Source organism: Zerene cesonia, chromosome 10 (genome assembly GCF_012273895.1).
Source record: "Zerene cesonia ecotype Mississippi chromosome 10, Zerene_cesonia_1.1, whole genome shotgun sequence".
NCBI lineage: Eukaryota > Metazoa > Arthropoda > Insecta > Lepidoptera > Pieridae > Zerene > Zerene cesonia.
The window spans coordinates 8,488,669-8,514,279 of record NC_052111.1 but is presented as its reverse complement, the minus strand read 5'-3'; the positions used below and the strand labels follow the sequence as shown (position 1 = coordinate 8,514,279).

The 25,611-nt window shown below is 31.5% G+C and overlaps 1 protein-coding gene across 1 annotated transcript in view; it reads right to left on the bottom strand.

Moving 5' to 3' along the window:
- LOC119829288 (rho GTPase-activating protein conundrum) overlaps window positions 1-23,006 on the bottom strand; it is a 56,475-nt gene extending 33,469 nt beyond the window's left edge. The window contains exons 1-2 of the mRNA XM_038351733.1: window positions 22,659-23,006; window positions 10,580-10,724 (exon numbers count right to left, since the gene is read on the bottom strand). Of these exons, the coding sequence (XP_038207661.1) occupies window positions 10,580-10,724; window positions 22,659-22,670 (157 nt within the window). The 5' untranslated portion in view covers window positions 22,671-23,006. The remainder of the gene's footprint in view (window positions 1-10,579; window positions 10,725-22,658) is intronic.
- Between the last annotated feature and the right edge of the window lie 2,605 nt (window positions 23,007-25,611).

The window sequence follows — 25,611 nt, the reverse complement described above, 5'->3', positions numbered from 1 at the left end:
CATATTTAAATATTTACTCCAGAGCAGAAAACATTAATTAAAAGAACATCATTTCTAAACATTTTAATAGACGTCAATTGTTATAATAGCTAATTGGTATACAACATTCCTGTAAGTACACTATCTGCATCATACAATGATCAAGAGGCATGCCAATCATGTTTTTATTTGTTGTTAAGATTGCAGTCCATTTGATATTTCTATTGTACATACATACATACACGCTATTGTCATAGCTTTTTATTATACATATTATTTTATGTATTTATTGAAATTATATAATTTGTAATAGTATTTTTAAAATCACAAAAAAGCTTTTTTCCGTTCTTAATCTTTTCAATAATTATACTATTTGACTTTTTAATTTAAAACACTGTTTTTAAAATTCACAGAAATAGCAAAAACAACAAATGTAAATAGACAATCACCTTTTTAGGCGGGGAATTTAAGTATAACATGGGTAACAGATAATAAAATTAGGTAGCACCACGAAGATCCACAGATAAGAGTGCACAATACGTCATTGTTTACAAACAATCGATGAATCTCACCCGACAAGCAGCTGCAACCTGATGTTGATAATAATTCTTTTCAGGGTTATTCAGTGGTGGAATCCTATCACTACAAGTACTTATTTGATTATTTTGGCCATTTTATTGTTCTTCTTTATGTAGTTATGGGTTACTTAGGGTATAGTCAGTTTGTTACCAAGTTTAAATGTACAGATAAATATCACAGAAAATGTTATTGGAATTTTCAGGTATCAGAGAATTTTGACAGGATTCAGGTACTTAACGATTAAACGTGGTCCGACCAAATTTCTATATCAAGAACTTTGAATCTTTTGAAAATTAATTTACGAGAAAGTCGAGATGCATTTTAGACGACAATTTATTATATTTCGTTCCTAATTGCCGTCGTATTAAATTTACATAATGTCCATTACGAATCGATTATCTTAATTGACGGATACAATTAAATATTCTTCATATTAAAAAAGATAAAAAGCGACATTCGAATATTTGTATGGAAAAGAGTTTTAAAAATTTATATTTTATGTAATAGCAATGAAAACTTACTAGTTGTGTCGTGATTTCACTTACCCCTGCCGTTCCCGTGATATGGTTCTGCAGTCCTTGCTTATATCTATTATCATTCACAAATTATTATATATGAAAAACCGTCCAAGAAACTGAATGCTGAATGACTGACTATCTTATTAACACCTATACATGGGCATAATGTTAATTATTTAATCTACAGAGGTTAAAATAAACATTTTCAAACCACTAAAAACAGTTTGAAAAATAGAATACGATGTTTTTTTTCGTAATTTAATGACTATATAAGGAAAAACTTATGCATCAAATAGAGACCTTGATGTAATCAAGGTTCTGTATTACCCATTCACCTTAAATTTAGATCATGACACTGCGATCTAGGTGCAATTAAATTTGTTCCGCAAACAAGGTCCAATATCTAATGTTAACTTAATTTAGAACAAGTTTTTGTGTCACGCAATATATTTATATTATACAATTTTGATTAACAGGCGTTAAATCTATGTAGGTGTCAGCGTATTTATCTCCGATTCGAATACTTCAATCTGAATACGAATTTGTGTCATATATATCCACACAAAAATTATCTATTCGTTACGAGCTATCTTTGTTATCTTTATGTAACTAGAATAAAGGAAGATCATAGGCCGCACTGTTAAAGTTTTAAGAATAGTCATTCTCTTAAGAATGATTCTAATTTCCATGTCGGCTGAAATATGTATCAAAGACCAGATTATACAAGTTCAGATAAATCCATCACAGGTCCACTGAGTTCATAACTCCCACACTGTCGAAAATATGATACAGCAGAGGCGTCGTATAATGAGTTACTCTGAGCAATTGCTACAATTTGAATAAAGTAGGTTGCGCCCAGGACGTGACCACAGATAATTGTAGACGGGTGAGATCATTGACCTTGGAATTTTAGGGTACTGAGCCGCAAATTATGATTCGAGCGAGTCATACACTCCTACATGTACATATAATTGATGTGTGGTCGAGTTTAATATTAAGACTAATGGTACATACATTTTTCTCCTACATATAATTGATGTGTGGTCGAGTTTAATATTAAGACTAATGGTACATACATTTTTTGCAAAACTATATCCAGACTTAGACATATAGAAAGTGAATATTAGGAGGACCCGAATGCTAGTGATAAATTGTAATTACATATTATTAAAATAAAAAATACAAATACACACGATATTCGATTACAAACTCGGTAATTATATAACTATTTCGAAATTAATTATAGTTTGAATTTTATTTAATTACGTAGGTATATGTATACTGGTAATGGTATACTCAAGGTTGTCCCATTTTGACAAGCCATTGACAAAAATACTGGTGCGGTATACGTACCTCGCGTAAAAAGAAGTAAGACTTAGGTAATCGCTCTAAAAGTGATGAATTTTTGATTTGCGATATAAAACAATTATAACTATAATTTAACGAAGTCAATGTGCAAATGTTTGTCTATTATTCTAAACCACTCAATAAATGTACGGGTATATCATACTCATAGTTAGCACTGAACAAACGAGATTACCTATGTACAATGTGCATACATACATAAAGAATATGAAAGAATGCCATGTGACAACATGAACTGCATGCGGAAGACGATCCACCATATTTTAATGTGAAGAAAAAAAAATACTTCCTACATTCGTCACCGCAATATTCAAAGAACAAACATTATGAAGACCGGAATGGGAGCGATGCTATGAATCTTGTTTTGTTTGACTTTTTTGCGCTTACAGAATGTAACGGTGGTGTCTAGCGGGATCCCTTCAACTTGACCCTGGTGATGATAATTAAATAACACGAATAGCATCATCTGATGCTTGGGTAATCTGTGCATTAGCAGTGGAATGTTCTGGAAGGTTCTAGAATGTTACAGAAGTCAGCACATAAGGAAAGTTCAAAATAACTACACTTAGATACATACGGCTACGTAGTTACCCAAATTAATATTATTTAAAGCGAGTTAACGTTATTTCTATATGTATGTTTGCAAGAAGGAAAGCAAATTATTACCCGACTGCGAAAGAAGGGTAACGTTTTTCGAGTATGTGTATAAACATATGTATGTATGTAAATTTCTTTGGCATGCCATAGACTGCCACCCTAGACATGCCAAAGAATCTCTAGGGTCTAGAACCTAAACGGCTTGTCGTATTTTTAATTAAGTAGTATCAATAGATTCGTCTTTTAATCGTGAGAAGGTAGGTACTTATAAATCAAAATTAAACATAAAATTAGGAATTTTGGAAAAGCACTTAAAAAAATGTGTTTAAAATATATCGAGTGTCATTAGTAAAAAGTCAACAGTTGGGATTTTATTGTTATAATTATAGTTCTTGTTATAAATCTTATAAACGACGAATAACTCATGCGTACCATTAAACAATCCTAAAAATGTTCGCCATTAGAGAACCGATTGTGCAAAAATTAATGAGTTTTCTATTGATATACCACTTAGCTGTGAAATATGTTTACATAACTTTTAATATTTGTTTAAAACCAAGTTATACGTGCTTAACCTTTGCTCTTAGGAAATACCGATGATCGGTTAATATTTACTGATGAACGAAATTGTTTAATTTGCGCAATAGAGAACTACTTTTATATGTGGGAGTTGAGCACGCTTCAGCACGAATTTGAGCCAGCTCGCACCGGGGTAGTACCGCACCCCTAAAGAAAATGCCGTGAAATAGTACCATGCTACTGTGTTTCATTCGGTGAGTGGGGCGAGCCGGATACCCGTATCCTTTTCCAGACTCTTCCCAGTCCTCCTAAGGATGGATGGAAGGAAGGTCCTAATTAAGGATTATTCCTCTCGTCAATCCTTTCTAAATCCCTTTCCAATTTAAAGTCAGCAAAACATTTGTAGAGGCGTAAGGTCCTTACTCCTGGGCATTATATATATAAGTACCTACTTGAGTATTAGTATGGGGTACAGATATTATATACCAACGCTTATATTTTATGATTTATCGCACATCGATAAACTGTAAAATATTTAAATAAATGCATTTGATTTAAATTTAAATGCGAAAGTTTCTGATGGGAATGAATGAATGGGAGCATATTTGTTTCTCTATCACACAAAAACTGTGTGATTTCATGGGTTTTTTAACGTAGAGTATAATAACATTTATTAAACTACTCTGAATTTAACGTGTGCGAATCCGCGGGAAAAAGCTTGTAATTTAATAAGAAAATACCAGGTTTTACCAACTGTATGAAAAGTCCTAGAGTCAATAACGACCGCCAGCATATTTTCCTTTCACTGTCCAGGTCTTATTTCGCTATTTTTATCAACTTTCTATTTAATTCGCTACGTGATAGCAAGTATTACGTATACTAATGGCAATCGAAATTATAGCTGTCACTCGTTAGAAACTTGTTACTTCATTATGCGTATAAAAAACCAATTAGCTCCTTATCTACTAAGTCACATAAAAGAGTATATAAAGCAGATAATAATTACATACCACAGACCACTATATAACAACACGGTGCATCAATTCATACGAAATTCTATCCGCTTGTGTACCATACAGGGAACACATGCCTAATTCCTTCTTGTTCACAAAATATTAAGATTCAATAATATAAAACAAGATCTATAAATACATATCATAAAAAAACATAGTCAACAGAAGTCTGATGACATATAAATGAAGAAATAATATGTTAGAAATTCGATCACGGGTGGCTGAGAGGCTAGGCGTTGCTACGGCTTGGCTAAAAACGCAGTTTCGTATCCCGCCTCGTTATCAAATCTTTTCCATTCTTTCAAAATTTCTCAAATAACATGTTTTTAAATAACAATCACGTATCAGATTCCAGGTTTTAAGCTACGTCATTCATTAAAACAGTGAGTGGAATATGTTTATCTTAAAATCTTAAATAACTACGTCACACCTAAATACATGATATACCTACTTGAATATATTAGACAATCGAATACAAGATTGATTGCTTGAAAAATAATCAACAATGCGTGATATGCGTTGATTAGAAGAGGACCTTTAATAAATAGCCGCAATCGAATAACTATCTACATTTAGTATTTTCCTATGTTTGATTTACGGTGGTTAGTACGCGAGTATTATAAATTTCGAAATTAAAGGTTGAAAAAATGATTTTAAACGCGACTTATTTATTTATTTTTTATCGCGTTTGAAATCCGTTAAAACGTCTTTAATTTCTAAATATCTAAATTTATTATGTATTTTTCTGTTCGCATTAGATGTACCTACTTCTGAAATGTCAAAAGATGAAGTATTTGTTATTATCTAATATACAATGATGTAGATGCAATGTATCTGTTCTCTAGTTCTATTCTAGTGTTGCATTGTTCGCCTATAAACTTTTCATTATAATGCTGGGGTGGCCAGCTGCAACCGTGCCGTTGCAACGGATAGTGTTCGGGCGAAGTAATATTTTCTAGAAACTTATATTAATAAAGATTTAGGAAAAAATTGCAAACGATATTCGCAATATGTTGTTAAATTCTAGCGGTATCTGTAGTTCGGTCGTTCACCTGATAAACACACGGTCATAAATTAAAATTTCGTTGACAGTTCGCTTTCATCGCTCGCAGTTTAAGATTTGTCGAAAGAACGTTAAAACAGTGTTGCGCGTATGCATATTCAATTTAGTTAAAATCTGTTTAAATAATGTATACAGATTTAGCAATAAAACCTCCAAATGTGAATATGAATTTGTATTTTGAGATAATTTCAAGTATTAGTTATGTTACTAGTATAGGTTTATATTAATTGTGGTATGTGTGATTCATATCACATTATACATTAATCATAAAATAATAATATAAAGAAAGCAAACCGATCTTATACCAATGAAATACTATCTACAAATGTATGTAATAAATATATAAATAATTCATATCAAAAATCCCACATAAAAATATATAATATGTATTGTATACAGCATGTTTTTTTTACATATGAATCAACTACTGTCTTTACGAATACCACACATTTCCCTCAAGTAACAGCAGATGAGATGTGAACGATTAATTACAATGAGTATAAGCCCAAGGGCCAAGAGTGAAGCCGCGAGCCGTATATAAGCTAATTTCGACGAAATTTCAACATACTAAAACCTTATTCTAAGATCTCAGGACGATAATTAATCTCTATTACTGTCGGTATGTGATTTCAATTCGAATGGCCGTCAAATTATTAGAATTTGATTGCGTCATATAATCGACACTTCGAAGAATAGATGGTCTTGTTACGATGTGTACACACTGTGACTTAATTTTTTTTTCATTTTATCTAATATTAGATATTTTATTTGAGAAAATTTTTTATTGTGGTGTGAAGCGTATAAATGCAAGAATTATTATTGTATTATTACGTAGTTATCTGAAAGCTATATACTTTTAAAAGATAAAGGATTCAATATAACATTTGATTAACATTATAAATTTGCTTAATTAACATTTGCTGAAGTCAATTCAAACTCGTGATTGTCTTTCAATGAGTAGGAAGTTTTTTTATTAATAAATCAATAAATATTTATTTAAATAAAGGTAACATTGGATCAAATTCACATCATTATATCCAAGATAGGAGCGGATATGACATTACATTTCTAAAAACTCTAAAAGCCTTGCATAGACTATTCATTATACATCACTTTGATATCCATTACACAAGAAGTGATGATGATAAAGCTCACTATTCATTAACGCAGCTAAAACTTACATATATTTTTAGTTCATTTAAGAATTTAACTCAAAACAAATTTATGTATATTCAAATACTCGTAATGAAACCTCAAATAACTTTACTATTATTAAGATATAATGTAATATTTAATTTTGTACGTTTTGTATAAGTTTTAATGTAAAAAGATGAATAAAAAGTAAGAGTACATCAAATTAACGCCTGTAAATCAATGAAAATGACCAATAATGAGGCCAGAAATCATAATAAATCCGCTTCAAAATCAAATATCATTATCAATTTTATCAATACATTTTTTGTTCATTTAATTTTACTTTTATTTTTAGTTTGTTTGTTTGATTGAACGCCTTAATCTCAGAAACTACTGATCCGATTTGAAAAATTCTTTCAGTGTTAGATAGCCCATTTATTGAGGAAGCTATAGGCTATATATGCCACGGCTATATATACCGCGGGCGCAGCCAGGTTGGACCGCTAGTGAACAATAAAGATAGATATAGATATTAGATAGATATTTCTGCTACTATAACAGAAGCAACGGCAAGTGAATTCCGATCTTTAGACCTATAATGAAGCAATAATCCTGATCATAGATATCTTGGAGGCTAATGAGGCAACTCTACTTTCTAAGCACATGGGTCGGTTGACCTTGAAAATCATCTTTAATAATTTTTTTATTGTTTGTTAATAAATAAAACAAAATCCTTTCCGTTTTTAATGATTTTTGTGCATTCCAGATTATATTATCCCTAAAGCTTCTCTCTCTCGTTAATCTAGTATTATTTCAACCAATATGTTTGAGTAAATATATTGCACGTATTTATTAACACAATTTACATAACTACTTACGCATATAAATTCATAAAAAATGGAAAGTGATATTTAAATTTTTCAAACAATACCAAATGAAACTGGCAGTATTGTAACTAGATTTTATGGTTTATATTTTCTGCCCAACAGATAAAAAGTATTTCGAAAAAATAAACCAATTTACATAAACAGATAATTGCATAGGACAACATTTTTTTACAAGCCTGTCATATTTCTTTTACACAGGCAACTAGTCAAACTTGATTCGAATCAGCACTGGCCGGTTGCAACCGCGCATTCCATTTTCAAAACTTCGCATCCACCATCGCACTTTCCATCCGACCTTAAGCCGAGGTCACACGCGCGGACACACGACAGGGATCCCGTTACCACTTGATAACGGGCCGCTGCGCTCGAGTAGTCAGTGGATGCACTTCACGCAAATCGATCAACTGAGCTGATGTCGTATTTTACTTGCGGCTGTTCAATCCAACAACCTGGGCGATTGATTTGACTATAGATATTCATTAAGCCGATAGCATGGCATAGACAAGACGTTTAAAAATCGAACATAACCGTGCTCCGTCATAGACAAACCACAATAGTTCCATCATAGGAACAATTATGAAACAGAAAATATAATTAAGTTTATAATTATAGTGTTCTATAGTAATAACGTATATCCAGTTATCTATTGTCGATGCAAATTGAAACCAGAGATTATTAGGCCATTGACCAACTTTGAATATTGGTCAATATTACAATCACTATTCAATTACATTGTTTACATTGAGTATAACTGTAAACCGATTGTCACCTAGTGCATGAAAGTACATGAAATTAGACTTAGGTGTTAATATAATTTGTATATTGTCACTTTCTTATGCAAATAATTTGAAAATTGAATGTGTTATGTGTGTATGTTTAGATAATTAACCATATTAGAAGCTTGACAGGTTGTATAAGCTTGACTGGTGAAAATTAACCATTCATTTAGTATTTTATACAATAATATAGGTAAATGTTACTGTTTTTACAACTACTTCTTACTACGTAGTAGCTTTTTGTGCCTACTAGCATAGAAAAAGTTTGTCTTTAGAAAATGAAATGTAGACACATACTTAGATTTGCTGCAACATATGTTCAGATGATTAGGTGACAAGTATCAAGCCCATTTAAATGTATTAGTTAATCAATGTTTAATAACAACATAAACAATCCTTTTATCTCTGTCCCACTAACATTTAAATAACAAAGCCCGAAGAAAGGCCAGTATTCTCCGAAACGTCCGGTTTTCTCGACAAAACCTGTCGTAGAACGGAATGCGGGCTCAAGGCTGATGCGAAAGCCGATAAACGAATCAAAACATCGATTTCAATAAACGGTTCGAGAGAAACATCCATTTCCGATTTGAGGGTTAACCGTTGGTTACAATTACGCGACAATAAAGTCTTAAATGTTTTCGATACGTTGGTCGCATATTAACTATTAACTTATGGTATTTCAGAACAAAGATGAATGCAGAAAATAAGCATTGTGCTTTTTCGACGTACATGTCCATTAACTGTCACTGTTATTTTTATACAATTGTGAATTTTATAAAAATAACTTTTGGCTTAAAGGTCTCGTAACTAAGCCATTAAATCTTTAAAAAAAAAAAAATAACCGCTCAAAATAAACCATAAACTATCACCAACAAGCGTGCGAACTACACATATAAATATTATGTAGTTAATACATGAGTATTTATTAACTTATTACCTTTTAAAATATAACCCTCCTTCTAGTGCAGACGGGTAAAAAAACTAGATTGTATAACCTAGACTTAGTTTTAAAACATAATTACCAAAGCACAGTTAATATGCAAACGAATACACCGCAATAAACACTAATGTTTCCTTTACATATATGTTGCCATACGAAAAAAAAAAAAATTGGTCAATGCAATTGACGGACGCCTTGCACGAACTTACGAAACTGATATGAATTAATAGTTAGCATAATGAGAACATTGGCTTGCTGATACATTCATATAAATTGGATGTTTTGCAATTAAAAACAGCTAATTATATTCCATTTCATCATTTAATGATTATATATCTATGTTGTAAATTAATTTTTCAAATAAATTAAATAGTTTAATGGATTTGATTGTTATTTGTGGCCTTATGATTGTCGTAAGTAAACGCAGTAAGAATTTCTCTTTAAAATCTATAAACATACATATTCATATGATTATTACTTACTGTATAGAAAACTTATTGTTTTATTGTTTTAATGGTTGTATAAAAGTTTATAATGTTACCGAATACTTTTTTAATACTAACTAAATAACGGAGGCATATTTTTTTTTATCTAACGAGAAGTTGAAAATTCAAACATAAGTTTAATATTTACATATATTAAGAAATTAAACTTAACTTCTTGAATTCCATCAAATATTATACTAACAAAGGTCAAAATGCTAAACAATTGCATATATTTAAAAACATTTTCACAATTTTAATTCAACCATTTTGATTTAATTATATGCCAATTTGTCAATACGATTAATCATTGATTAACACATGTACAGCTGTGATAATTTTGAATTCATTAATTATTTCATTCTCGGTTATTTATTATTCTACGTTTTAATTCTTTGACAGTTGATATAAATAGCTAATGGGAGTTTTGTACCTCCTGTAAATAAACTGCTCTTAAGTGGAGGTCTATTCCTATTGCTTCCTTTAGGGTACCTACAGTTCTTTCTTTTTACCTAAAATTGATATAAACAATATTTAGAATTTTGGGTAATTAACTATTAATTATTATTCACTATAATTACTATCTATAAACGTATTAATTTATAAAATAATTATATCTGTATCTGTGTATCTGTAATACGTGAAAAATAGTTTTCAAATTGAATGCGTTTTCATGGCTAAAACATTCAGTCCTACGAAAGTAAAGCATATATTACAAACACCTTACCTTCATAATGGTTGTCGTCTTCGTCTGTCTGGTGGGCAGTGCTGATCTGCCGGCAGAGGTCCTCATACTCCGCCCAGTAAGCCGCGAGGGCCGTGGGGTCCGGCGCGCGGGGCACCGGCAGCGACACTCGGACCTCGGGGGATTCCTGGACACCACAGCGAGCATTAGTTTACCAAATTAATTTTTTTAATTTTTTATATGAATACTAATCTTATACAAATATAATATGTACATATGAATATGATCTCTTGTAAATATTACTTAATGACTGTAATTAACCAGGGATTAAAAGTACTTGCTATTAAACTCATTATCACATAAAAACCATTACTTTCATTGTTTCCACATATAATTATATACTGAGGTGTATCTTACCATAAAAAGATTATATGTACCTAAACAAACATCGATTATTTGGCATAGAATAAAAAATCCATGTCAATATTAAACTCTTGGATTGACATTTATTTCCTTCGATATACTTAAAAAAAGACTTGAAAATACTAGTCAGTAAAATAAAAACGAATTTATTTTAAAGAACCTTGCATAGTATTACGTTATAAGTCCAATGCATATTTCTTAAATAAAATTGTTATCATGCAAGTGAAGGCCACACCCCGTTAATGACGTAGTTGCGAATATCGACAAGGCCCATGATAAATGGCTTCCATTAATTCGGTTTTAATTAATGACTTAAGGTTAAATCTTATATTAGGAGTGGTCAATTGCGGAATATCTGACATACCATTTATATAATGTTTATTTGAATAGAGTCACAAAATGATCGGTGATGCAGCAAAACTTTCAACGGCTTAAAGTGACCAGCACAACTAATTGTTTTTTATGTAAAATTTACGTTTTTATTTAAGTTGAAGTCGTAAACGTATTTCGCCATTTTATAAACTCATTAAAATGACTAATTGCAAAGATGTGAATTACTTTTGCATCTCATTGAAATCAATATTAATACTGTTTATATTTAATGAGTACATAGAATATGAAAGGAGTATACATGTATGCATTTAATCACGAAATAAGTAATCAGCTCCTCTTTATGTAGCCGATTCCTTTAAACCCCTTTTTGACTCACTGTTAACACAGATTTCATTCAAACTTATCAGGGATCGGTTACAATACAGTTATTTCAGAAATTGTACAGAAATAAATAGTTTCCTTACACATCCTCTATATAATGATCAAGTTAAAATATTTAGTAATAAGGTGACTCTATTAATTAGATCGTGTTTTATATTTTTTTAACTATATCTACTAAATATAATGCATTTTTATAATACATTAATTTTAATTTGGGATATGGACACAGACTTATTTAACACTTTTCTACTTGTAAATTCTCATTGGTTTATATGAAGAGATATTTATGTCAGTACAAACAGGCGGCGAGAAGCCGAACTACCTCGGTAGCCCGTTCTAAGATATATAAAGAAAATTTAATCAAAAAGGCAACCTAATTATAGGTATGTATAGACTGGTCGTTAATGAAACCCAATCTTAAAAAGTACCGCTCAAAGACATTGCATTCAACCCGTAATTTACTTAAATATAGTGTGGATTTCACTATAACCACGTATCGGTATTCAAGCCATGCGGTAGTGGCCTTTTATCAATGTCAAACATATAACATGGCCATGGAGTTTATGGTATTTAAATATGAATTATTAACGCTACGATGTACTAAAATTGGCGAATACAATGTATTTATTTGTTAGCTGTTTTGATATTTTATACATATATATCAATATAGATAACAAATTTAAAGTTAATGCCAGTTTGAGATTTGAATATGTCATTGAATATGTATGTAATGTTTTGTGAAAAAATTAGTTTATCTGTAAATCTTGTTTAGTTAGAGAGAGTATTATAGTTCGCCTAGTATTGGATTGATATAAGATACATTGCGTGAAATTTCCGGACTTTTCTTGTCTAGTTTATTAAATATTAATTTTAACAAAAAAACTAATGAGCCCTCAAATTGTCGGAACTTGACTCAATACTAGCTGCGCCCCGCGGTTTCACCCGCGTAAGTCCATATCCCGTAAGAATATCGGCATAAAAAGTTGCCAATATGTTATTCCAGTTGTCCAGCTGTCTACGTACCAAATTTCATTGCAATCTGTTCAGTAGTTTTTGCGTGAAAGAGCAACAAACACACACACATCCTTACAAAATTTCGCATTTTAATATTAGTAGGTTTAATGAAACCACACGGGAGGCCCTAGCTATCTATTAAATAGGAATTATCAAAATCGATTCTTATATTGTTTAGCGATATACTTCTGTCGCGCTACTATCGACATGATTTGAAGGCGTTTTAAAGTTAAACCAGACTAGCTTCCACCCGTGTCTTTACCCGCGTAGTATTAGGACATTTACAAATGATTTAACTATCCCAAGGGAGCATTTAATCGAGATAAAAAGTACCCTATCACCCAAGTCAGCTCAAACCCTGTGTACATATCAAATTTCTTCAAAATCCGTTCAGTAGTTTCAGCGTGATTGACGGACAAACATCCAAACAAACAAACTTTTACATGTATAATATTAGCGGGATAGTGGGATAAAATGAGCAAGACAAGAGAACCTTTAATCCACCACGAGTCATTTACATATAAAGGCTCTATTCAAAGCGAATGTCAAGATATCCAGTGAGATCTCGCGTTTTACAATAACTTACATATTCATGAATACTTCCTACTAATATTATAAATGCGATGGTTTGTGAGGATGTGTGCATGTTTGTTACTCTTTCACGCAAAAACTACTCAACCGATTGCAATGAAATTTGGCACGTAGACGGCTGGACAACTGGAATAACATATAGGTAGCTTCTTATCCCGATATTCCTACGGGATACGAACTTACGCGGGCGAAACCGCGGGGCGCAGCTAGTATTATAAATGGGAAAGTTTATGAGGATGTGTGTATATTTGTTACTCTTTCACGCAAAAAACTACTCAACCGATTGCATTGAAATTTGGCACATAGACGGCTGGACAACTGGAATAACACATAGGCAATTTTTATCCCGATATTCCTACGGGATACAGACTTATGAGGCAAAACCGCGGGGCGCAGCTAGTTACAAATGAATCGTCACGACGCGAAACAGTTTCGTAACTCGATCTTTCTACAAGCCCTGATGTTAGCCCTATGGTGTATCAACTGGCCCATACAAATGTAACCGTATTACGACACTAACAGGTCTCAGTCTATTGGTTCTGAACAATAGCGTGGCGCAAGAGCCTGCAGCTGGCATTGTCAATGTTCTTATCCATCATGCAGTTAAGAGTTTATTTAAAAAGAAGTAAATATTATAATTTTTAGTTTCATAGCATTGAAATGCTTTTGAAAGAATAGAAAAATTCGATCACGAGGCGGGATTGGAAACCGCGTCTTTTTGCCAAACCGTAGCAACGTGGGGTGTCCTTAGATACGAAGGAGTAGAAGAAATTCGATTACTGTGGCGGGATATTTTAATATTTTAATTTAAAACAAAACACCCTTCTACTGTTAACTCCAAAGTTTGTAATGTTTGGATGTTAGTTAAAACTCACTTAAACCTACTTTAATTGGTGTATAACTTGAATCTACAATAAACATATAAACTTACGTTTTATTTTTAAAAGAATAACTTTTTCTTGGTACATATAGCTATTTTAAAATGGAACGAATGCAAATATATTTTATCAAAAGCGTCACAAATATTTTGTCAATGTCCCTCCGCTTCACATTGTATTTTATGAGATAAATCATTTGTGTACATTAATGGCGCTTAAATTTAGAATAAACAAGAAACTAATGTTAATCGTTCTACTTATTTCTTTTGTCCATAAATAACAACACATGATGAATAGTTTATCTTTTGGAGTATCTTCTATTAATACAGTTTTACGCGTTAAATACAGCAAGAAACAAAGAATGATTATCACACTAATCATACCAATATTATAAGAACGTTATCTACAATCTTCAATAACTACCTTCACGCCTAAATATTCCAATATACATGAACGGTCTCACACTATGAGGGTAAGCCCATTTACTGTATGATTTTCCGACATTGAACCGGGCACAAAAAGGAAAGTCCATCAACTACTTACTACGATCGTTATGTAAACGCATATTCATATTCATAACTGATTTGTAATATGATAAGGTTATATAATCTGGTGTAATACGAGTTATCTCAACTATCTACACCTGTTTCCGTACTTCCTACGGCTAATATTTCGCGAGAAATTACAAATTTCAGACTCATTATTCATGATTCGCTTGTAATGAATTAGTTTTTACACGGAGATCTTGTATATATAAACGTTCAATTATGTTAACGTTTATAAAGAATAATTTAAGTTTATTTTTTAACCCACTTCAAAAACGAGGTTCTAAAGTCGACTGTATTTTTTTTTCGTTTGTTACCACAAACTTATGACTGGATGAACTGATTTTGGTCGATTCTTTTCTTATTTAAAAGCTGGTGCTTCCCGTATTGGCCCATTTAAATTTGTTCTACGAATGTCAATTTGGCAGCATAATTTTTGTAAAAGCAGCGGTGGCTCAGTGGTGAGAACCTCGGGCTTCAAAATGGATAAGTCGGGGTTCGAGACCGGGCGAGCGTGCAGGAAATAAATTGATTTTTCAATTTATCTGCACATGTGGATAACATCACCACTGCTTAAAACAGTGAAAGAAAACATCGTGAGGAAACCGGCATGTCCAAGAATCTAAAATTCGACGACATGTGACATCTGCCAACCCGCAATTGGCCAGCGTGGTGGATTATAGCCTGAACCCTCAGCTCAGCTCAGCTCGAACCAGCAGTGGGAACATATATGGGCTGATGATGATGATAATTTTTGTAAAAATAGTAATGCAAATTGCTTTTTGTACTATATAAGTAAATAATCATTATGTTTCATAGACAATTTAACATAAATTCCAATCTAAAAATATTATTAATCGAACATCTTTTAACTTTAACTTCAAAGCATTAATCTAATAAGCGCTTTCATATAATTATATAGAATATAAATTACTTTCAATCGTCTCAAGATAATTCACATGTGTGTGACACGACTCTCATTAACTAGAATATAGCATTTCGATTGCCTTATTCTACCGGTAATCAAAAATGTAATATGTTTTCATCATTGAGTTTATTCACATACCTACTCTCCACAAATAAATAATGGCGCTTGGAAACGTTTTTGTACTAGAAAATTCTTCATCTCATTCTCCATAAATAATGAATGGCGCTTGAAAACGTTTTGTATTAGAAAATTGGCCTCAACGACCTCCGCGTTGGGGAGAAAGCACCAACGAGGAAAGAAATAACTTTTAATTTTGTAACTGCGTAAAACAAAATACTAATTATAGTTTTAATTAGCCGGATTCACACTTATGTCATTATTCATACTTCGTAATTAGACAAGTCGTTACTAAGTGTTCTGGAGTTATGCAAGGCTTGTTATTAATATTATAATTCGACTTCATAAAGAGGAAAAATTTGTTAGGATGTTTTGTGAGTCTCTGAGTAGGTAATTGGGAAGTAATAGATATATAGGAATAGGTAGTGAAATCTAATACAATTCAAATTTATTTAACAAACACATGAATACAAAAAAAAAGTATTATTAATCAAAATATCAAAACTAGACCAAATTTAAATAGGACCTCGTGGGAAGCACCAGCTTACAAATAAAAAAGAATTACAATAATCGTTTCACTCAATAAAAAGTAAGGAGTGTTACCTCCTAAAAAACATGCAGTCGAATTGATATGCTTCTCATTTTTTTAAGTCGGTTGAAAATAGGGCGGGAAAGAAAAAATGCGATGCGATTTAACTTAAATCCTTGAAAAATTACGTATTTATTCTGTGATTAAAGTGCGTGCAGCTGGGAGCGACTAGCTTAATAACATTGCGATTCCAACATGTTTTCAACACGCTAGCATAAACAAAGATATTCAAAATAAACATAAGCCTGTTTACTGACCTTTTGCACGTCTAGAATAGTGCAAACAGAAGCCTTGTGGAATTTATTTCGAGACAAATGCAATGTGTTAAATACATTACTGCTAATGTACAATACATTGGCAAAGTTTACGTTGGTAATGTATGCAACAATTTTAGGCAGCGTTTTATCCCATCTTGCCCACCTGCTGCGAGAGAAGGATAAAAAAGGGTCGACCTTTACCTGACAAGGTGGTAATTTTTTCACTTATGCTTTTGAAACAGGTGCCGTGGCCTATCATTTGTTGTATAATGCGCCTTTATAAATTTAGCTTCAGCTGTTTCAATATAGTATGATATAAGTGTACATATTATGTGTTATGTAAGATAATATAAATGATTATACCTACATATGTTAATAAAAGGGGTTTCTGTCGAAATTACAGTTTTAAACAAAACTTTCATAATCTTACTGTGCTAACTAAAACATTAGCGATAAAAATAGCGGCATTTATTCAAAACACAAAACCCTGAAAAACTACATCTTTCGCAAAGCAATAAGTAATTTATCTTGCATTACTTGAAGTAAAATAGCGGACTTTACGGAGTCATTCAATGAAAACAGTTTTAATATAACGACATACGTAATTTTTTCTTCGTAATATATGATTTGAGCCAAAATGATAATTAATTAGATGATATGAAATAATACAACCCTACAAATATTATAAATGCGAAAGTTTGTAAAGACGTGTGTGTTTGTTCCTCTTTCACGCAATACTACTGATCAGATTGCAATGATATTTGGTACGTAGACAGCTGGACACCTGGAATAACAAATAGGCAACTTTTGATCCCGATATTCCTACGGGATACGGTCTTACGCAGGTGAAACCGCGGGGCGCATTTAGTTTGATAAAAGTGAAATAAACTAAATATGATGGTAACTATAGGGTTCATAGGTGCTCATGCATAAATTTAATTTTAAACAAACATTCATCAACTTTTGAATGAGAAGAATATTTCTACATTTATATTTAACGTTTAACTTAACGCAAATAAGATAAAATTCCCTACCAAAAATCTGGTAACACCAAGAACCATCGTTCCAAATCTTATCACATTCCTAAATCTTAAAAAGTTTGTTTGCATAAAACCATGTTTACGTTAGTTAAGCTTTCGACTCTATCTTATCTCATTTGATGTACCTTCATAATATTGATAAAATGCCTAGTAATTGCATTATAATTCGAATTATCACACAGATTAATAATAAACCTAATTATTTATGTAGCAACACTCCGAGAGTTGTGAGCTAAAAAAGATAATATCACTATAAAAATAATCTTTTTTACTGTAACCTTACCTCCTTTTATTATCTAATCTATGCATGTTTTATATGTACATAAAGTTAAATGTACAATTAATCAGTAGGTACACCAAGATACGTTAATAACAGATTACCTTTAACAGACAAATAGGTGACAACTAAGACGCGTCTAACGTATGTAGGTAATTTGTTTAATTTTGATAACATGATACGTTATCCTGAAATAGATGAAAAACATTACTTACATTGTGGGCTAATGTATTCTCTTTTGTGATGTTCTCAAACTTTAACGTTAAAGTTTCTCAAACTCAATAAAACGTATCGTTTTTTACATTTTGCATCTTATCAAACTGTCTGTATAGACTCAATAATGGGAAAAATATAACGATTTGATTTAAATTCAGTTATGGAATTTTTAATTGCTCCAATTATTTCGGTAAACTTATGAAAACGTATTCATCCTACTAATCCTACTAATATTATAAATGCGAAAGTTTGTAAGGATGTATGTGCGTTTGTTGCTCTTTCACGCAAAAACTACTGAACCGATTGCAATGATATTTAAAACGCTGGTAGCCGGAAAACTGGAATAACATATAGGCAACTTTTTATCCCGATATTCCCACAGTATATAGACTTACGCGGGTGAAATCGCGGGGAGCAGCTAGTATATTATAAGAAACAAGTAAGAGACATTGATTAACCACTCTCGCTGTGTATACCCTGCACAAAACTCTAAATCGTGTCGCTCATTATATAATTTATATTTTTAAGACTACTGGCGGTAAGCGTGTACATATATATGTCATTAAATCCCCAGTATATATAAGTATACTAAATCCTTAATCCTTTGTTTGATCTACATGTATTTTCAAGAAATATGACGATATAAAGGCAAATCTGGTATAAAACTCGTATCTGTGATTCACAGTGACATCACACGCCAACATTCTGGCCGAGAGAATACCTCTACATCCGGCACACAATATGGAGAAAGGATTTCCAATATACATGAAAATTATATAATTTATGATTATTTATGTCAAGATACGTTGTTACTATGAGACTTTTAGCGGTGTGTTAAACATCTAGGATAAATCCTTTTATTTTACGTTGTTTTGTAATTTCGAAATTAAATGGTTCGTTTTGAAGTTATAAATATTAACACTACGTGATCAAGCATGCTATAAATTATATTATTTATTGTTATTGTAATATTTAATTTATACATTTTCATTCTATTTTTCTGTAATTTTTATTTCTTCATTTTTCTCAAAAGAAGCCGAATTAATGTTAAAATAAATTTTATTTTTAATTAAAATAAATTTTAATAATCAATTTTATCCACATAAGACGCAAACATATAATAATGCTAACAATCAGTGTAGGTGTTAATGCGAATATCGAAGGCTCATTAGAATTGCGACATATTTAAATTACCCGGTTTAACTTATCTAACAATAGAATCATGTGATATTCAGTTAAATCTCTGTACACAGCTGGCAATAAGATAAGTTGCGTGTACACGTCTACTTCACAAAAATGCATAGAAATATGTACATATGTGTGCGATATAAAGAAAGTATTAGAACGGTGACTTAGCAAAAATATCATTTGACGTTTCTTTAAGATTCCTACACTTATATAATGATAATGATATAACATTTGTCTGTTAAGAAAGAGACGAGAAAATAATTGGTAGAACCAATAGTGGCTGAATAGAAAATATAAAAGGCTGGATATAATAGTGGTGGTTGAAATAATGATGGCTTAAAATGTTTGTCTGTATTTTGTGTTCCCCCCGACCCAGGTGAGAGGGGACAGAGTAGAAGTTTAGATCATTTGGGGTACGACATGAGCTACCCCACAATCTTATTAATAATAGAATTATTATAACGGAATTCAATGTTTGTTGAATATTTGAGGCGACATATCTCATATTTTTAATAAAATTACCATAAGTACTTAACTCACTAGTTTTTGCACTTCACGACAATATTCATAAAACTTCGTATCAATAAAAACCGAGACGTGTTAAACACACAACAAACAAACATTGCAAAATGAACCTTTAAGCTAGCTAGTGAAGGCGTAAATTCACACACAATATATAAATCTATTAATTATTGCGAAGCCATATAACACAATCCATATACGCGATTGTAGAAATTAAAACAATGGATACTAAAATTATAATGGCGTTAACGATTTAACCAAGGCGGTGTTTACTAAGTTCAAGGTGACCGTGTAAAGACTGCGATCAAGTGTAATCCAATTCGCGTCATGTTTATCCGAATATAACTTTAATTTTAGAATATTTTGAAATTTTGCAATTTTGACTTAATTTTAAGTGCGTTTGGACTATGGCCATAGAATAGATGTATAATCTGTGGTTTAACCGTATTGTCGTATTGACAAATGACAACTGAAGGATGTGTTGTCTAGAATTTTGGCGCTATTAAATTTTTTAACTTAAGTAATAGCTTTAACTTAAAAAATACATTCAATTAATGTAATATAAATTACTTAATACTTTATTTATTATAATCTAAAAATAATAATAATAATAAACATTGTTCAATCTTGAAAATGACAAGAGAAAATCATCAGTCATGATTAATGTAGCGAAATGTGCAGAAACACGCGAGTTGATATAAGCGTATATATATGGGTAAGTGGGACAAATCCTCGAGTGAAAGAAAGCCAGCAATTTCGTGTTTATTTCGCCAAGTGGCTCTTTTTATGCATCTTAACTCGTAATGCATTGTCGTCCAACTGTTACGAGGCGCATTTATATCATGAAAGTTGTACGATGATCGCTAAAAACGTTTTATGTCGAAACTAGATTTGTAGAAAGCTGCAAGCGTAACTCGTTATTTTTTATATGCTTGACAGTCAGTTTTTCAAGAATACGCACACCTACGTAGTGTATTAAATTGGGTACGGTGCCGACAATCCCAACCCGGGACATTGTCTAGAGAAAATAGGAATAAAACTAAAAATATGTATTTGAGCAGCTAATTCTTCCATGTTTTACTATATTAATTCATACCAAGTGTTTTATTTTTATATATTTTGATCTTGCACGAACGATTTTAAAAACGTTTATAAAAAACGTAAAAAAAAATAAACAAAATCAATTTTAAGTTGAGTAGTAAGAACTAATATCTAATATTTATTTTTATCCTACTAATCATATAAAATTTTGTATGTAACAACCACTTATTGACATAATTGTGAAAAATTTATTTTTATCACCAGTTCATATGCCATAAAATGCAGAGCGTTCCAGTATACCCTGTTCCGAAAATTTTGTCATCATATCAAAATAAGTTCGAGTTAAGTTTTAAAGAAGTTTAGAAGACACGATTCTTTCACGACTCACAGGATAGCTTCCAATATCTAGTTAGGTTCTTAATACTATTTTTATTTGGGAATATCTAAATTCTAATAAAGAGTAGCATAAAGAGTATCGATACATTATTTGCCTCAGAACAGTCGAGCGTCGATCATAATTCATATATTTAAACAATGCGAAATGCGAGCCTTTCATGAGGCCGGGCTTACTGTCAACAATGCAAGTTCTGTAGGTCAACCACTATGAGAGCGTAATTACAAAAAGCGACAGTTGATTCGGATCATCTCAATCATTATTGTGTTTGAACAACAATTAACGAAGCAATAGCTCATCTATAGTTCATTTTTAATGAGGAAATAGTAAATATTTCAAAATTTGAATGAAAGAATGAATGAATGAATAAAAATTGTTATTACGTTAAAAAAAAACATAATGTAAAGGCGAACAAAAATCTTAAAGAAACAAGAAACTCCAAAAGGCGGCCTTTTCGCTAGGTAACGATCTCTACCAGTCAAACCTAACAATAAAGGAAAATAAAAATCCAACTGGTTGGTAAACTAAAATAAGGCAATAATGTGACGTTAATAAAAACTAAATTTGTTTATTTATTATTAAATAAATAAGGTTATTTATTTATTCGTGAGACGTGTAGACACAGGAAAAGAATAAACATTTTCCGCATCCAACCACTTGTAATTTAAAATATTAACACAATAAAATACAAAACTCGACTATAACAGATGTTACAGCAATACAAAACGACTGCGAAATCTCAATTAAAAGTGAGATAAGAATGACTTCGAGAAAAAATAGCAATGCCAATGATGCATGCATAATCACTTAACGCAACATGAACAAAACTCAAACTATCGATTCACTTTCCATACTCTGGAGCATTGTTTTAAACTTGAAAACAATGGAATTTAAAAAACACATACGAGCACTGATGCTTGCAAAAACCAGGAAAGTTGCACTCAATTGTGCTCGGTGCCACTTCTTTTGTTTACGCATAATCTCAAATTCAAATTGTTTTATTTCATCGTATAATCTTCATAGTTTCTTAATTTTGCCTAGGTTGTCTATATCGTTTCAACTACGGCTCTATTTTCCAACTTAATCGAAAATAATAACATGGTAATTCATAACTGATATTGAAACCAATTCTGACGGCAATAGTAATTAAAAACATATGAAAAAGCCTATGCACAATCTACCTAGGTACGTAATAAACGTGTCTGCATTACGAAATTTGTACGATTATCTTATCAAATGTTATTAACATTATCAATAAATAGTTAAACCATGTTCGTTTTCAATTACAATTGACAATATATTAAAACTACATAAAAACTCGGCAATATATTAAGTTTGATGACGCATTAAGTGAGAAAAACAGCATACGACATAAGAACTCACTTACCAACTTCAACATTTGTGTTTCTAAATTGAAAGAAGACGTCCACGAAAGCTTAATTGAGTTCCGATTTAATCATTAAGCTTTAAAAATGTTCACAGCACACACACTCACTTTTAACAAACTAATAATCGGATACCATTCAAACAACATAGATGACAGTCTTAAATCGGTCGTTACGCTACCGTCCTATGGCGGATTTTAAAAGTTATAAACAGAATGCACTGTATCACAACATGTGATTCGTTATTCGATTAAGTTTTAAACACTAGAAACGTTTATTCAGTTTATACGACATTTATGAACGAACGAGACGAGACGAGACACGCACACACACTGAGAGTCGGCGCGACACTGACTCGAATGAGAACGATAATGAGCCGAGAAGTGAGCTGATATTATGGAATCGAGAATGAAGCGAATAGGCTCGTTGGTTGCGGTCACGCCTCTCGCTCGAACACAGCTTCAGATTGTTGTTTGTCCAAGGAACTAAGATAAGTTTTCTTCGAGAAAAACCAAAGGAAAGGTACGAAGAGAAAAAGAGAAGATTTATCAAATCCTATTTTATTTTAAAAACAGTTACCCTAAAATCACTTCTTAATCGACTGCTGTAAAAGTATCTATAATCAAAAAAATTCAGTCACTAATAGAGAAGACGATTAAAACTGATATATATTCTGTTTGTGCATACAAATTAACAGATAAAACATAAATTAATTTATGACCTATTATAAAACAAATTAAAAAAACCTCTATCTTTTAGATCGTGACCATAACATAAGTAAGTAAAATAAATTACAGATGGTAGGAAACAGTTGCATAAACAAAAACATGCACCATTATACCGTTTTGCAACATAATATTATATGAGTTTAAAATTGAGTCTTCGTTTCTAATTACACAGCCCTATTGTATCTCCGTACAGATATAAAAATATCAACCAGATAAAACCAACAATGAACTGCTCTAGTTAAAACAAAAACATTTCAAAATAAATGTATTACGAAACGTAATAAACAATGATGATGGAATAAATATATACGCAATAACACTTGAATTAATAAATGAATCACGAAATATAACAAAAGCAGATTGTAATCGACTTTTATTAACTTAGTGGAAAGAAATTGTTTTAGTCACCATTGTTTAAACTGTAAACTAATTAAATGTTCGCTTTTCGACATATTTTCTTTTTTTTTTTCTCGTCATCATTGTGGGTACTTTAGTTTTATGTGACAGGATAGCCAAATGAGCAAATGGGCCAGTATGTTGTTATATGCCTACCAGTGCCCATTAACACTAGCCCAATAAATTATAATAAAACGACTAATGTGTTTGTTTATAAAATAATTCGGTAATGTCAAAAAATGTCATTTAATGGATGTTTGAATATCTTATCCGATTATATAAGTATATAATCTTATTGTATCGATTAAAGATATTTTTATTTTTATGCTCCATCATATAATCTTAAATTTTTGAACGCAGTTTGCGTATCTTGAATAAATAATTATTATTTTTTTATTTGTAAATAGAAAAGTAATAAATATCAGTGTTTATATTGCCTAAATTAATTAGATTAAAGTTAAAAATAAACTTAGACAACGTTTCGTTTACTAATAATAAAATGTGTAGAAATTTCATATTATATAACGACATTATAATAGATCTAATTATGAAATGATCTTCCTGAACGATTTCCTATTAAACCTCTGTCGGAATGGTCTTAATTGAAGCAATTACGTTTACGCACTAACGGGAAATGTTAAATATTTTTCATAAAAGATACCGCAAAACAATAATCATCTTTCGGCGAAATTGTAAAGGATCTAGCGGTTGTCATGGTTATAAAATTATTAAGATATCCATTAAAATTTTTACACAATTATCTGTCTTATCGGTGTGGTATACAATGCTATATTTAAGACTAGCGGTCCGCTCCCGCTTCGCCCGTGGTACATATATCTAACAATAAATGGTCTATCTAACACTGAAATAATTATTCACATCGGATCAGTAATTCTTGAGATTAGTGCGTTTAAACGAACAAACTCTTCAGTTTTAAAATATTAGTATAGACTATAGATATAGATTTCACATAGAATTTTATATTAATTCAAATCCTTACAGTTTAATTCTTAAAATGTTCATAAATAAATTGTTCAATTATATTTAATTACCCGATGTTTTCATAAATTCATAGAGTAGGTATCTTGGTATCGTATCGACTTTATCGATTGACGTCTTGTTTTTTTTTTGTTTTGTCTACCACTTGTCTACTGCTTTGTACTACTTGCGATTTTCAACCGATTTCATGATGCATGATGAAAAAGAATTATTTTATTTACAATTCTAATAGACTTCTCATAAATCAATCAACGATCAATCCGCGCGATACAGGTATTACGAAGTTTATATATTATTGTTTATGTGTTTGTCAGTGTTCTGATACCCAACACATCGAAACACAAAGGTTTTATCCTTATTATTTATAGGGTTTTTATAAGTATTTCGTAGATATATCCTCGTTACACTTATTTCGAACTTTTAGAGGAACTGGTTCGTTTGGACAATCTCCCTTTACTACTATATAGAAATTCTTTAAACAGAAAACACAAGTGCTATACGTAACTATGGAAAACTTTTTCATTATAATAAATAAAAACGATCAAAAACGTAAAACAGTTCCATAAAATTGTACCAACACTGCGACGTAAACTAATCACAATGATAATTATCTAACCTATTTTCCCGCCACAACTCAACAGTTCTACGAAGCAAAAAGTAAAGGAAATTTGAAAAAGGAAGTTAAACTTGAGACTTCAAATGCGTTTCCGTTTCCCTCTGCTGATTGATAGAAAGCGGCATCTCTCATCCCATAAATAGTTGCCATGTGAAAACATAGAGAAAAACTTGAGAATCCGTTCCTATATTTAGATGGGTTTAGTCATAGAGAATT